This window comes from Dendrobates tinctorius, unplaced genomic scaffold (assembly GCF_039654945.1).
Source record: "Dendrobates tinctorius isolate UK_male_01 unplaced genomic scaffold, ASM3965494v1 ptg000231l, whole genome shotgun sequence".
Taxonomy (NCBI): Eukaryota; Metazoa; Chordata; class Amphibia; order Anura; family Dendrobatidae; genus Dendrobates; species Dendrobates tinctorius.
Window position 1 is genome coordinate 8,109,625 of NW_027361898.1, and position 14,904 is coordinate 8,124,528.

Here is a 14,904-nt window from a genome sequence, read left to right on the forward strand (position 1 = left end):
GCCCCTGCTGGGGCTGTGCTGAATTTCCATTCTTATGTTTCGGTTTATGCCAGTTTGCTTTTTGTCCCTGATCAGATTGGTCTCTTTTTGCTCTGTCTTCAGAATATACCAGAGTGCTGATATAGGGAATTGAAGTCTAGCGACTTCAGGGTTTTTGTTATCGAAAGTGTTTTACATTTTTTGGCAGGGTTTTATGCGTGATTGCAGACAGCATCTTTCCTTTCCTGTCCTCTCTAGTTAGTGTGGGCCCCATCGTTTGCTCAGCCTATTTTTCTATCTGTGTTTGTGTTTTCATCTTGTCTCACCGACAATACATGTTTGGGGGCTGTCTATTGCTTTGGGGTCTGTTCTGGGGCAGTTTAGATTTCCCCTTTTCTTCCTTTAGGCTTATTTAGTTCTCCGGCTGTGACGAGGCGTCTAGGATCATCGTAGGTAGGCTCCACGGCTACTGCTAGTTGTGTGGATAGGATCAGGGGTCTGCAATCCGCTTAGTTACCAACCTCTCTGGTTTTCTGTGGCTTAGCCTGTTTTTGTTTTTCCTCCTCGGTGACTCATTCATAACACCTGAGTGTCAGCATCATTGTCCTGTACCCAAGTGTCAGCATCATTGTCCTGTACCCCAAGTGTCAGCATCATTATCCTGTACTCCAAATGTCAGCATTATTATCCTGTACATCAAGTGTCAGTGTCACTGTTCTTGCCTTTCATATCCCGACATATTCTGCACATAACTTTAGGTTCAGGGGTCTTCTAAACTCGCTAACTTTCATAGGTGACACATTTTATTGATTTGCTGCCCCCACTGGGGCCCCTGCAGGGTGGAAAGGATCGCCGTGTTGCCTTTATTTGAAGTTCAGATCAATAGACCTTTTTTGCCATTGGTCAGCTTTTGTGATGAAACCCTGAGTCCATCTCCCAGGTCATTTCTTATCATTACCCAGTTAGGAGCTGACAGAGGCAGCAGTGAGCGGACCATGGACATGAAGATTTGCCTGTGTCTCCTGCCAGTTATCCTGGCCTTAGTGACCGGGAGCCCTGTACAGACAGAAGACTTCATCCCAACTCAGGAGAATTTCGATGTGAATGGGGTAAGAATCTCTAAACTATTAATTATCTTGAGGTTTTCTGGACAATCAGCATTTGCCTCCATTGACTTTGCCAGTTGTGGCCCTGGTAAACCTAATACACTGTTTTGTGAACGTGGCAAAAATGTGCAAATATTTCTTTTTAACAACATTTTCCTCTCGCTGCTTTTAGATTTTTGGTAAGTGGTATGATGTTGCCATCGGTTCCACGTGTACATGGCTTAAAAAGTACAAGGGCAAATATGACATGGGGACAATGGAGTTGAGTGAAGGCGAGACGGACAAGGAGATCCAGACTCTCAGCACCAGGATGAGGTACATTAGTATATGGCAGCTATGAGGTGCTAAAAGGGATCCTGAATATTTGCCATGAGAGGCGAATGGAGGAGGGGGGGTTGCGGATTTTGCATTGGTGCCATCTGCAATTGCTACAACTGCTTAATCCTTTTATAGCCCTCTAGTGGCGAACTTAGAATACAGCAACCTTAAAGCACATATAAATATTTCTTAATAGACGTGGAACCTGCAAACAAATTTCCGCTACCTATCAGAAGACCAACGTCCCAGGGAAATTTAAGTTTTTCAATGACAGTAAGTTTACCTATAAATTTCCTTATGCGGCCTGCTGTGACCATTGCTATAACAGCCCGTGTCCTCCCTATAGAATATGGTGCCGAAGTCGTAAATTACATCGTTTTTACCAACTACAATGAATACGCGACTATGTTGATGAGGAAGACCAGGAAAGGGGAGACCACCACGACAGTCAATCTGTATGGTGAGTGCACAGGAAGATGGTGTGAAATGCCGCAAAGTACACCCAACCTGTCATATAAAGAAGACCTCCGGCCGAACTGCTACACGGTGCAATGGTCGTGATCGGTGGGACCCTCAGTGATCAGACACCTACCACCTATGCACATAAGGTTTTTAGGAGCACCTCAATGTTTGAAGATAACAGTCACTTTTCTCTCCGAGGACAGGGCGAACCCCAGAGCTCAGGCAGAGCCTCATTGAAGACTTTAAGCAATTTGCTATGGAACAAGGAATTGCAGAGGATTCCATTTTCGTCCTTGAGAATAAAGGTAATTATCGCATCATTACTGTCCCATAAATCTAGGATCCTTCACAAGGAAAGCAGAGCGATTAGTAGTGGCTATGAGCCTTAGTTAGTTAGTTTGCCGTCCCCATTCCTACATTTATTTTGAGGTCTCCTGTAAAGTAGTTTACAGGTCGCCCCCGAGATTAGGATTTTCTCCTTTGGCATCTCCCTCCTTGTAATGTAGGCTGGATAGAAGGACTATGCTCAAGTATCAGCACAGCTTCATTCCTGGACCAATTTCTCCCTAGTTCTGACAGACATTAGTATGTACATATTGCTTTCCCCTCTCTCCTCCTCTGTTGTAGGTGCTCTGTAGAATGCACACCCTTTCCTTGCAGAATGATGTGTGCTCTCCCTGTGATGCGCATGTGTGATCAGCTCTCCTCCTCGAATATTGGGATTTGCTCCCTCCACTCTCTGTCTTTCCCTCCCTGTTGCAATCTACAACACTGGATTAGGGAAGGGAGGAGGAGATATAGTGCTGATAAGGCCAGAGCCCTTGTGTTGGCAGATCTACTCAGAAGCAGCAGTACAGCCAGCTATGTGGAGGCACACAGTCTCTACAGTAACAAAATAAGACATTTTTCATGAATATTATTTGGAAAGTTGGCAAATTTCGTATTTATGAAATAAAACAACAATAAAAAAGTGCAAAAAAAGTGTGCAAAATCTACTTGAAATTTACGGAGCCGCTAGCTCTAAAGTGTAGCAATGTAATTGGGTCTCTGGTGGTTCTTAGCACTGCAAGGATGTGATCTAGACTTTTATATGAGGACGTGTCCTGACTAATAACAGGGAACAACATAAGTCATCTGCTCTATAGTAAAGCACCTACCCAGCTTGAAATGACTGATAATAGAAAGCAATAGATTCCAATAATTATTCAGGCCCATGAGAAGAGGACGATTAATCTCAGCATAATGCTATGCCCTGAATGACTTTTTGACTATCACAATATTAGCAAACAATAAGAGGTGAGTGAGGGTTATACAAGTAATAATCAGAGGAGTTAAGAGGCCTCAGAACTTTCTGTGCCAAAATGGTGGGCTATACCAGAGTGCACCAGCAGGGGGCCCCCTCTGTTCTATTATAGACAGTCTACAGTAATTACCAGACAAAATTAATAGATTTTTTCCCAACATGGCAGATAAATGGAGACCGTAAAAAAAGGGAAAAATTATTAAATGCTTATTTTGTCTTCCTGAACAGGAGAATGTACCCCAGGGGATATCGAGGTGACACACAGGGTAAGAGCCGTTACAAAAAAATCATGGCCTGTTATAGCAAAACTAAAGGCCCTTTTACATTTAGCGATGCACCAGCGATCCAACCAGCGATCCGACCCGGTCAGGATCGCTGGTGCATCGCTAAATGATCGCTAGTGAGCTTTCATACAGAAAGATCTCACAGCGATGCAGCAGCGACGCAGCGCACGATACTTACCATTCACACACAGCGATCCTGCGTCCTCCCGCCCGCCTCCACGCGTCGCTGGACGTCACAGCAGGAAGTCTCAGCAGGAAGCGCCCGACGAGAAATGGAGCCGGACATTCTCGCGCGATCAGCGATGGACAGCGGGGGAGCCGGTCGCTGGTAAGTATCACACGTAGCGATATCGCTAGCAATATCGCTATAACGTCACAAAACCAGTGACGTTTTAGCGATATTGCTAGCGATATCGCTTAGTGTAAAACCCCCTTATGGGTCCCGTTACACTAAACGACGCACCAGCGATCCCGACAACCATACGAATTGGTCAAGATCGCTGGTGCGTCGCTACATGATCGCTGGTGAGCTCTCAAACAGGCAGACTCACCAGCGATCAGGACCAGCAAGGATGCTGGTAACCAGGGTAAATAGTGGATAACTAAGCGCGCGCATCCCTTAGTTACCCGCTGTGTACCTTGGATACCAGCGTGCTCGCACTGGGAGCTGGTATCCAAGATAAACAGCGGGTAACTAAGCGATTTAACGGTACTTCACACTAAGCATTAACGATCTCGCTTAGTGTGAAGTACCCCTAAGGTAACTAAGGTAACATGACAAAGATTTATGGTTTATTAGTCTAATTTCAAAGTTTCTGCTTGCTGTCAGTGAATGTGAACATTCTTGTTCACATCCAGATGCTGAAAACCCATCCTGATTATGTTCTGCACACACAATGGAGAGCTGCAACAATCCTCGCAGCAGAGTGATAGGGACACATCCCTGATAGAGGAAAACAAGCCATTTTTCCATTCGCTTTCAGCCAGCAGAGATCTTGAATGACACTGCCTCCTTAGTCTTAATGCTCCAGCAGCATTTCATCAAGATTTCTGTTCAGCGCCAGACCAGGCGGACATTTCTGGTGCTGCTGATCTCTAACCTCCATTCTATTTACTCTCTATAGGTCCCAATAGTTTATGGCTTCCAAAAGGGATTGGGCAAATGCCCATCAGTGCCCACCCCTCCTAAATGTTTGCATGTTATAATGGCCGACACTTGGGACCTCTGCTATGGTTATCACTGACCTGGATCTTACTTTTCAGAGATCTCAGAGAGCAGTGGCTGCTGAGGAGGAGGAGGGCTCAGGAGCGGACACCCCATTTATAAATAACAGGGCGGGTGAGTGTATCTCCATCATTACAGAGATATTAAGCTTTTACTTCATTAGCTTTATAATAATCTTAGTTGTTCAATTATTTACTAAAAACCATGCATGCTGTCAGTGAACGAAAGAATGTGAACATCCAGAAGATGACGTTTGGTTACACAGATACTGTAAAAATTCTCATCGGAGATCATCAATAAGTCTCACATTATTCCACTTTGATCCTGTGGCAGCCGGAGCAGGGCAGAGCGAGTTTCCTCATTTGACATCCAGGGGGCGTCATGCGATTACAGTGCTCCCACAATTGCTGCAGGAGGCGCCCAGGATGCCCAATGAGAAGGCTCGCAGTGCCCTGCTCCGGCTGCCACAGGCAAAGAGGAGACTGGACCAGGGTCCTGCAAATATTTTAGCTGGTCTCCATTTATTGTGAAGCTGTTTTGCTACATTGTATTTCTTTGCTAAGCACTGCAGCAATATACCGCTGTTATCCTAGAGTAGTAGACTTTGATATATTGTAACAATCTCCAGCTTGGTGACCGCCTTCAATGTCAGATTTTAAAATGTTTCCATTCAATGACAGCAGGCAAAGATAAACGATATGAAAAATCATCAGTGATACTTTTGCAGCCCAGTCCTGCGCATCTCTCTTCTAGAAGATGTGCCCAGATGGTGACGGATGTACCTGTTCTCGTCCCCCCCAGGCTCCTGCCATTTGGCCCCGGCTGCTGGTCCATGTCTGGGATCCGTAAAGCGCCATTTCTACAACTCTTCTTCCATGGCCTGTGAGATATTCCAATATGGCGGATGCCTTGGAAATCTCAACAACTTTGATACGGAGCGCTATTGCCTCCAGACCTGCAGAACAGAAGGTGAGCACTTTATGGGGGGATACCATGATTGATGGGCATACAAATATTGTAGCCCACCATGAAACAAGGAGTTCTGTCCAATGTGACCCTGAAACCATCTAAGGTCTTGTTGCCCCCGCCACTAATAGCAATGCCCTTCCTTCCCTTACAATCCGGTTGACTCACTACACTCACAATCTGGATTGAGCTGAGCTAGGGAGAGCTCCACTGACATCTTTTTCAACCAGTAATGGTCCCACCAGAGGTCATATTTCCCCTTACATCCACTGATCTTCTTTCTTCTAGCTGCCTGCCGCTTACCAATTGTCAAAGGCCCCTGCCAACGTGTTCAGTCCCGCTGGGCATTCGATGCCACTGAAGGAAAGTGCGTGACCTTCGAATATGGCGGCTGTCAAGGAAACGGTAATCACTTCTACACGGAGAAGGAGTGCAAGGAGTATTGTGGGGTACCTACAAATGGTAAGTATGGGGGAGAAGTTGTATCTACTAAATCATCAATTACTGACATTCACCCAGAAGATGTCGGGGCTGAACTCAAAATCTATTTTTCTTTGTATTTCTACCTTTCAGATGAAGAAGAATTTCTAGATATCGGCAATTGAGAGGAGTTTCTGCTATTGTATCGTTCGATGTAACTGAGTTAATCTACAGATCGCTATGTATAAATATGATCTAATTGGAGCAGGAGGTGGCGAGATCTGCTCATCCTCTGTTATAACTTTAATATAATTGTCTATAAAGTCTTCAACATTACAGACAAAATATTTTTTTTGATTGCTCAGAAAGTGTTATAAAAATTGTTGAACGGGAAGGAGAAAGTGGCAAATGTTAACTACTTTATTAAACTCATCCAACTCCAGGCTGGGCCATTCAGTCCAGGTCCCTTTGACAGTGTTGTAATACTAAACTATGGCCACCAGAAAGCAGCAAAAGACAAACAATCACATTAGCAATCATAACTTCCAAACTTCCGGAAAACTTTTTCAAAACTTTTTTTTTACAATATATTTAGTGTATTCTGTCTACGAATGAATAAATAACTAAGCGAGTCCTGCTGGTGTGAAAATCTAAATGGACCGGATAATTAATATTCTATTTCCAGTTATTATTATTGGCAACCGAATACATACACATTTATTTCTCAGCTATCATTCCAGTCACCTTTTAACAGCTACATCCACTGTACATTCCTGAAGTAGTATGCCCTGGGGCTGATTAACCCATGAGCTTTCAGGTCCACCTGCCCCACTATTTCACTAAGGCTACATTCCTTTCCCATGATGAGCTTTTGTCATGTTTTTGACGCTGCGTGTTTTCCCCGAGTCAAAAACGCAGAATCTTACAGTTCCAGCAAAGTGGATGGGTTTTACAGAAATCTCATGCTCTCTGTGCTTCTTATATACGCTGCATAAACTGACCTGTGATGTGTTTTTCAAATCGGCAGCGTGTCAATTTCTCTTGCAGAAATGCTGAGTTTTATGTGTAGATTTTTGCCATAGAATTACATTAGATGCGGATAGTCCACAGGTAAAAAAAAACGCATGTAATCCGCACCTATGTACGGTGGTATATCAATAATGAATGACACACCAGAGACAAAACCTGCAGCACCAAAAACACAATAAAAACGCATGTTAAAAAACGCAATGAAAGACGCAAATTACATCATTTAAATAACAGGAGCAGAAATTCTGCAACATCAAAAACTCACCAAAAGCTCATAGTGGGAACGTAATATAGCCTTATACTCACAGCCCTGACCTCACTATCATCACTGCCCCCCCCACAAGCTCAGCACACTCATCTCCGGAAATGCTATATGCTACTGAAAATCCCTGCTTTTACAATTATGAGTGCAAACAAACCCCTTTAACAAACCCTCCTTAATATACCTTCATATTGGCCCTAACCCTTCAGTTTGCCGGTCACTAACCTGCAACTATAAATGCCTATAGACCCCTGGTCTCTGAATTGGTCAATAACTGCAAAATAACAGCCGCACATACAATTGCATTCACTGGTTAGCCACCTCCAATAGAGAGTCCTTGGCTACAATGTCAATGGTCCAAACCTCAGCTCTTTATCTGGAGTTATAAAGCTCTCTAAAAAGCCTATTGGGGGAGGGGAGATTACAACATCAAATACCCCCACCTCCTCCATCCAAGCTGGGCCTACTCTATACAGGCATCAATCCATCCCTGCATTTTCTGTGTGGCTGCACAAGGTGAATGAAGTCTTTGAAAAGTTGGTAAAAAGGGGGAGAGGACAGAATTGTGTGGTAGGGCTGGGCCTTTAACCCCATCCCTACCAGTAAGGCAAAATGATTTGTTGCTTTAAGAAGCCGTGACAGAAGGGGGTGGGGAGTTACTTGGATGGCACCTCGTCATCTCTTACATGACGTGTCCCTATGACTATACTTCACAGGCACTGCCGGAGATGCTGAGCGCAGCACGGAAGTGCAATTATATCCACCACTGTGGGGGTTACCAAAGTCTTGTCTTTGGGATCTGTACCGGATCAGTAATGTAATGTATGTACACAGTGACTGCACCAGCAAAATAGTGAGCGCAGCCCTGGAGTATAATACATGATGTAACTCAGGATCAGTAATGTAATGTACAGTTAGGTCCATATATATTTGGACAGAGACAACATTTTTCTAATTTTGGTTCTAGACATTACCGCAATGAATTTTAAACAAAACAATCCAGATTCCGTTGAAGTTCAGACTTTCAGCTTTCATTTGAGGGTATCCACATTAAAATTGGATGAAGGGTTTAGGAGTTTCAGCTCCTTAACATGTGCCACCCTGTTTTTAAAGGGACCAAAAGTATATGGACAGATTAAATAATTGTAAATAAAATGTTCATTTCTAGTACTTGGTTGAAAACCCTTTGTTGGCAATGACTGCCTGAAGTCTTGAACTCATGGACATCACCAGACGCTGTGTTTCCTCCTTTTTGATGCTCTGCCAGGCCTTCACTGCGGTGGTTTTCAGTTGCTGTTTGTTTGTGGGCCTTTCTGTCTGAAGTTTAGTCTTTAACAAGTGAAATGCATGCTCAATTGGGTTGAGATCAGGCGACTGACGTGGCCATATAAGAATATTCCACTTCTTTGCTTTAATAAACTCCTGGGTTGCTTTGGCTTTATGTTTGCGTCATTGTCCATCTGTAGTATGGAACGACGATCAATCAGTTTGGCTGCATTTGGCTCGATCTGAGCACAGTATGGCTCTGAATACCTTAGAATTTATTCGGCTGCTTCTGTCCCGTGTCACATCATCAATAAACACTAGTGACCCAGTGCCACTGGCAGCCATGCATGCCCAAGTCATCACACTGCCTCCGCCGTGCTTTACAGATGATGTGGTATGCTTTGGATCATGAGCTGTACCACGCCTTCGCCATACTTTTCTCTTTCTATCATTATGGTAGAGGTTGATCTTGGTTTCATCTGTTCAAATAATATTCTTCCAGAACTGTGCTGGCTTTTTTAGATGTTTTTTAGCAAAGTCCAGTCTAGCCTTTTGATTCTTGATGCTTATGAGTGGCTTGCACCGTGCAATGAACCCTCTATATTTACTTTCATGCAGTCTTCTCTTTATGGTAGATTTGGATATTGATACGCCTACCTCCTGGAGAGTGTTGTTCACTTGGTTGGCTGTTGTGAAGGGGTTTCGCTTCACCATGGAGATTATTCTGCAATCATCCACCACTGTTGTCTTCTGTGGGCGCCCAGGTCTTTTTGCATTGATGAGTTCACCAGTGCTTTCTTTCTTTTTCATGATGTACCAAACTGTAGATTTTTCCACTCCTAATGTTGTAGAAATTTCTCGGATGGGTTTTTCTGTCTTTTGCAGCTTAAGGATGGCTTGTTTCACCTGCATGGAGAGCTCCTTTGACCGCATGTTTCCTTCACAGCAAAACCTTCCAAATGCAACCACCACACCTCAAATCAACGCCAGGCCTTTTATCTGCTTAATTGAGAATGACATAATGAAGGGATTGCCCACACCTGTGCATGAAATAGCCTTGGAGTCAATTGTCCAATTACGTTTGGTCCCTTTAAAAACAGGGTGGCACATGTTAAGGAGCTGAAACTCCTAAACCCTTCATCCAATTTTAATGTGGATACCCTCAAATGAAAGCTGAAAGTCTGAACTTCAACTGCATCTGAATTATTTTGTTTAAAATTCATTGTGGTAATGTCTAGAACCAAAATTAGAAAGATGTTGTCTCTGTCCAAATATATATGGACCTAACTGTATGTACACAGTGATTGCACCAGCAGAATAGTGAGTGCAGCTCTGGGGTATAATACAGGATGTAACTCAGGATCAGTAATGTATGTACACAGTGACTGCACCAGCAGAATAGTGAGTGCAGTTCTGTTCTGCTGTTGCTCACTGTTTTAATTGAGGGTGTGTTCACTGCTAATCCTGCTGTGTGCTCCTGAGCTCCAGAGAACCAACACCTCTCCACTCAGGGACCTGCTCTCTCTCTTACCCAGGGTGGGAGTGGGCTTCCTCTTATGAGTGAAGGAACCAAGTCCCAGGCTTCTGTTTCCCGGTCCAGGCCGGCGGGGGGCAGAAGAAACCAGCAGCCGGCCTGCACATCAGAGGACTCGGGGAGTGAGATGCTCCACCAGGAGTCGCAGCAATGTGGCTCCTACTCCCAACAAGTCTGCAGAGACCCAGAGAAGCCGCAAGGCTTCCAGCATGGAGGAGACCCCTGCTAGCAGCATGCAAGATGGCGGTCCTTCTGGAGGAAAGCTGAGTGCTCACCGAGGTGAGGCCGACCTCACTGAGGAAGGTTGGGGGCTGCAGGAACCAAAGGAGTCTGTGTCCACCTATGCCTCCCAGGTCATGAGCCACCTCCGTGAGTATGAAGAGGCGAGTAAGACCATCAAGAGGCTCCGGGAGGAGCTGCGCTACACAAGCGCTAAAGCTGTAGGTGCCTCAAAGTCGAGGATGAATCAGCTCCAGGTGGAGATAAAGAAACTAAAGCTTGAAATTAATGAGCTGGAGGTGAGGAAAGCCTTCATAATAGAGAAGAGTGGTCCCTTCAAGGAAAAACTAATAAATGAAGACAGATTTAGAGAAATGGCTGATAACAGAGAGCAAAGGCAGATGGGGCTGCAGCCTGAAAGGCAGGTGGATGATGATGAGGATGAAGACCAGCAGAAAACCCCACCTGGCAGCCTGCAAAGTCACCCGCGGGCCACATTGCAGCGAGCTCCCTGCAAGACAGGCAGCATTGACATCTGGTCACAGTTCTGCTGGCTCTGGGGAGGACAGTGACAATAGTGGCCAGGGAAGGGCTCTAATGGCGGAGATCAAGCTCCTGGAGTCCCCGGTGTGCCTTCAAAACCTTTATCTTGGTGACGATTTACCAGAGAAGGCAACTGGGTGCCAGAAGAAAAAGACAAAGAAAACCACCAATCCAAAGCTACAGGAATCGTAAGCTACGTATATGCCCCCCCACCCTGTACCCCATGAGTCAGCTGCAGGGTCAGCTCGCTGTATAAGCCCCGTTGCCCAGCCCAGCCCGGGTTCTGCTGTGGATCTGGTGCAAAGATGTGGGGAGACTACAGAGCATGGTAGTGAGGCGCAGAGCTCCTTCTCGGTAGAAGCAGGGATGTAGCAGGAGGTGCATCAGCCGAGAGGCTGGACAGTGAGGGCGGCCCGGCGTCGGGCGAACGAAAAGGCCACGATGCTGTGGTGCGCTCCTCAGTGGGAGGGGGGAGCGGCCCAGTGTCGGAGGCAGCTCCTGTAGCTTCGGCGCCTCTGAATACTATTGCCACTGATCACTTAGTTTGCCGCTTCTTAGTTGAGAAGCGGCGGCAGTGTGAAGGAGTTGTTGGGGCTGGGTGTTCCGATCCTCCAAAAGTCCTATTCTGTGTTGGCGCCGCTGGTCAGCAAAATCCTGATATAAAGGATCAGCAGCGCCTGGTATCAACAGTAAAGCAACGGAAAACATCAACTGATGATGTGGAGGGCACACGTAAGTCCAGGGGAGAGGTCACCTCCAGTTCTGTGGAGGAGACTGAGCCCCTCGTGTCTGATGATGTTGAGGTCAAAATGTCCCCCCTGTTGTCACTGGTCCAGCAGGAGTGAATGTGGTGGGAGGTGTGGATGAGGAAAATTATTTGTCTAGTTGTGTGGTTGCTGGTTTGGTGGAGGGTGAGGGGGTTATGGAGGTGGGTAATAGTGATACTGTTGGTACTGATGTGGTCACTGGTCCGGTTGCCCCCCTGATGGTGGCAGAACCTATCTAGAGTTATGCCACTGTCACCTCCGGGGGAAGTAGGGCGTTCTCCTGGTCTCCGTGCTCTGTGGACGGCAGGCTGCAGCGGCGACTCCTGGAGGCTCTAAAGGAGCGGGAGAGATCATTAATGGTAGAGGGTCGAGAGGTTGGTCTATCCTTCTGGATAGAGGAATGGCCGTGAGGCCTTCCGAGAGCAAAAAAGGGGGGGGATGCATTGTGGTCCCTCCTGACAGCCGGGCCGGGTAGTGTGCGTAGGAATGTGGTCCGTCTTCGGTGGAGGGACAGTGATGCGTGTCCTCCAAGGTCTAAGGTTGTGGAGCTCCTGCTGAGGATGGGCTTCAAGGCAATTGACATCTATGCCTTGATATATCCCTATTCCACACCTGAGTTTGATGTCAGCTTTGTTCGGACAGAGGGGCTTGAGCTCTTCGGGTCGAATTATGAGTTGGCAAGACTTTGCCATCCAGGCGGTGTCTCGCTAAAATCAAGTCAAGAAAGTGACCGTGATGACTTGTAACGAGTCGCTTTCTTGTTATGACATCATGACGTGTCTTGGCTGATATGGAGAGGTGGTAGAGATGCTGAAGAAAAACCGTGATGAGTTTGGTATCTGGTCAGGGACCTGGACGTTTATGGTAAAACTTAAGCGTTCAGGTGGTATGGTTGCCCACATTCCATCATCTGCCTTCCTGGGTAGGGATCGTATCCAGGTCTTCTACCAGGGGCAACCTAAGCTCTGTCACAGGTGCGGCGACCCCACACACTTCAGTGCAAAGTGCACTGTGCAGAAATGTGCATTGTGAGGGGATATCGGCCATCTTGCTGCATCTTGCATGGAGATTAGGTGCCCCCTGTGTGATGACTTAGGTCACCCATTCAGCCATTGTCCTCGCTCCTTCGCTAATGCGGTTGTGACCCCGGTGGGAGAAAGCCGTGAGGCTGATTCTGCTGGAGAAGGGACTAGCAGGAGTAAAGGAACTGAGGGGCCAAGGAGGAAAAGCAATAAAAAGACACCTGACCAGCTAAGGCGTCTAGACAGGCGCAGACAGGAGAGGAAGCTGGGCGAGTCTCGGGCTACTGAGGTGGCCCCTTGTCCTGGATGCCAGTCTTGCTGCTGAGGCCCCGAGGGATGATGAGTTGGATGAGGAGTTCAGGAGGATTCACAGGGAGGAAAGCGCCACTGCCTCCGAATCTTCCCATTATGAAAGTATGGAGGAGGATAATATTCAGTGGCTAGCGTAAGGTCTGCACCAAAAAGAAGAGAAAGAAGGGAGATAAAACATCTTCTCCCGCTCTGACCAAGGTACCTAATGAAGGAACTCCCCTCTGGTTGTTCTTTTTAACCGGTTCCAAGCCCTTGAGAACATCTCTTCCTCTGAGGAGGAAGCTGAGGGTGAGGTTCCGGCTTCGGGTGGGCTTACAGGGGTACCGAGTCTTCTTCTTCTGGGAAGGTAAGGTCCTTGGAGGGAGGGACTGGCCCAGAGTCCAGAGACGAGGACGATAAAAAGAAAAAAACACGTGGGAATGGACACCTCCGTGTCATTAAAGAGGGGGAAGGATTCCTTCTCTGAGGCAGAGGATAAGGGAAGTGGGAAGAAGAAAGCCATCTAACTCAATCACCAATAATGGCGGTACCCACTCCGTTGACCCTGGCGTCCATTAATGTTTCCAGCATAAATTCAAATACAGCGAGATTTGCGGCCTTTGATTTTCTCAGCCTTGCTGAAGCTGACATTTTTTTTTTGCAAGAGACCAGGCTGCCAAACATGGTGTTTAAAGCTAAGAGTGAGTGGAGACTTGGGCCCTCTTATTGGTCTCTTGCAGCTGAGCCGTATAGCAGAGTGGTGGTCCTTTTTACCTCACCGGCGGAATGCCGACAGGTTATTGAATTAGAAACGGGGAGGTGCCTGATCTTAGATGTCCTCATGAAGGGACAAGAGTTCAGGCTCATTAACATCTATGGTCCCCAATCTAAGTGGGACCGGAAGTGTCTCTTTAGGAGGATCAAGCTCTACCTTTTTACAAGTCGACAGGTTGTCTTTGGAGGAGACTTCAATACTGTCACGAGGCACCGAGATAGAGGCGGCTCCAGAGACAAGCTGACTTATGATAGCGTCGCCCTTAATAGTATAGCTAGTGAGGCTCGCCTGGTGGATGTCCACATTCAGCACACCCCAGGCCACGAGGGGTTCACTTATCATAGAGGCAACTGTAGGTCCAGAATAGATAGGTTTTATTTAAAGGAGGAAGCTGTTTCTTCAGCAGTGTCTGTTGTTGAGGTGGAGTTCTCCGACCACTGTTTAATTTTGTTTTCTCTGAATGTTACAGAGATCCTCTGGATGGGAAGAGGCTTTTAGAGGCTCAATTCATCTTTCTTGGAAGAAGCAGAGATAACACAGTCCTTTGAGGATTTTCTTCAGAGCCAGGTACCCTTACTGGATCGTTTTAGTAGTAAGAGTGGTGGGAGATGTTCAAGAAAAGGGTGGTGAGATTCTTCCGCCAGCTTTCGAGCCTCAGGAGTCTGAGCAGGTACCGCCTATATCAGGGTCTGAGGAGGAAACTCGAGCATCTTGTCTCAACTGGAGGTAACCGCAAGGAGATCTCCAGAGTGAAAATCTTAGCTTATGAGGTGTCAGTACGATAGACACACATCTTTGGTTTTTGAAAGGGATTACAGGAAGTACCGACCCTTAGGCTGAGTTCACACGTGGCTTTTTTTTGCGTTTCCGCGGCGGTTTTAACCACGTGATTTTGCCGCGAAAGCGCGAAAAATAAGCATCCCATGCATTCCTATGGGATTCTGCAATGCTGTGCTAATGCTGCGGTTTTTACCGCGGCGGAATCCGTTCTCGCGGGATCGCGAAATCTCGCGGTCATTCGCGCGACGTCATTGCGAATAACCGCGAGACGCCGCGATCCCGCGAGAACGGACGTCATCGCGGGCATTTTCGCAAAGGATTACTGGGAACGGGAGCGTGGAGAGAGGCGGGAA

General features: G+C 46.6%; 1 protein-coding gene across 1 annotated transcript; it reads left to right on the top strand.

Annotated features, from left to right (window-relative positions):
* Positions 1-925: 925 nt before the first annotated feature.
* Positions 926-6,695, top strand: AMBP (alpha-1-microglobulin/bikunin precursor). The gene is made up of 10 exons (XM_073556062.1): positions 926-1,088; positions 1,258-1,400; positions 1,600-1,676; positions 1,750-1,863; positions 2,069-2,170; positions 3,397-3,434; positions 4,716-4,791; positions 5,479-5,646; positions 5,932-6,105; positions 6,217-6,695. The coding sequence occupies exons 1-10, from the start codon at positions 975-977 to the stop codon at positions 6,246-6,248; spliced, it is 1,038 nt and encodes a 345-aa protein (XP_073412163.1). The 5' UTR covers positions 926-974; the 3' UTR covers positions 6,249-6,695.
* The last annotated feature ends 8,209 nt before the right edge of the window (positions 6,696-14,904 follow it).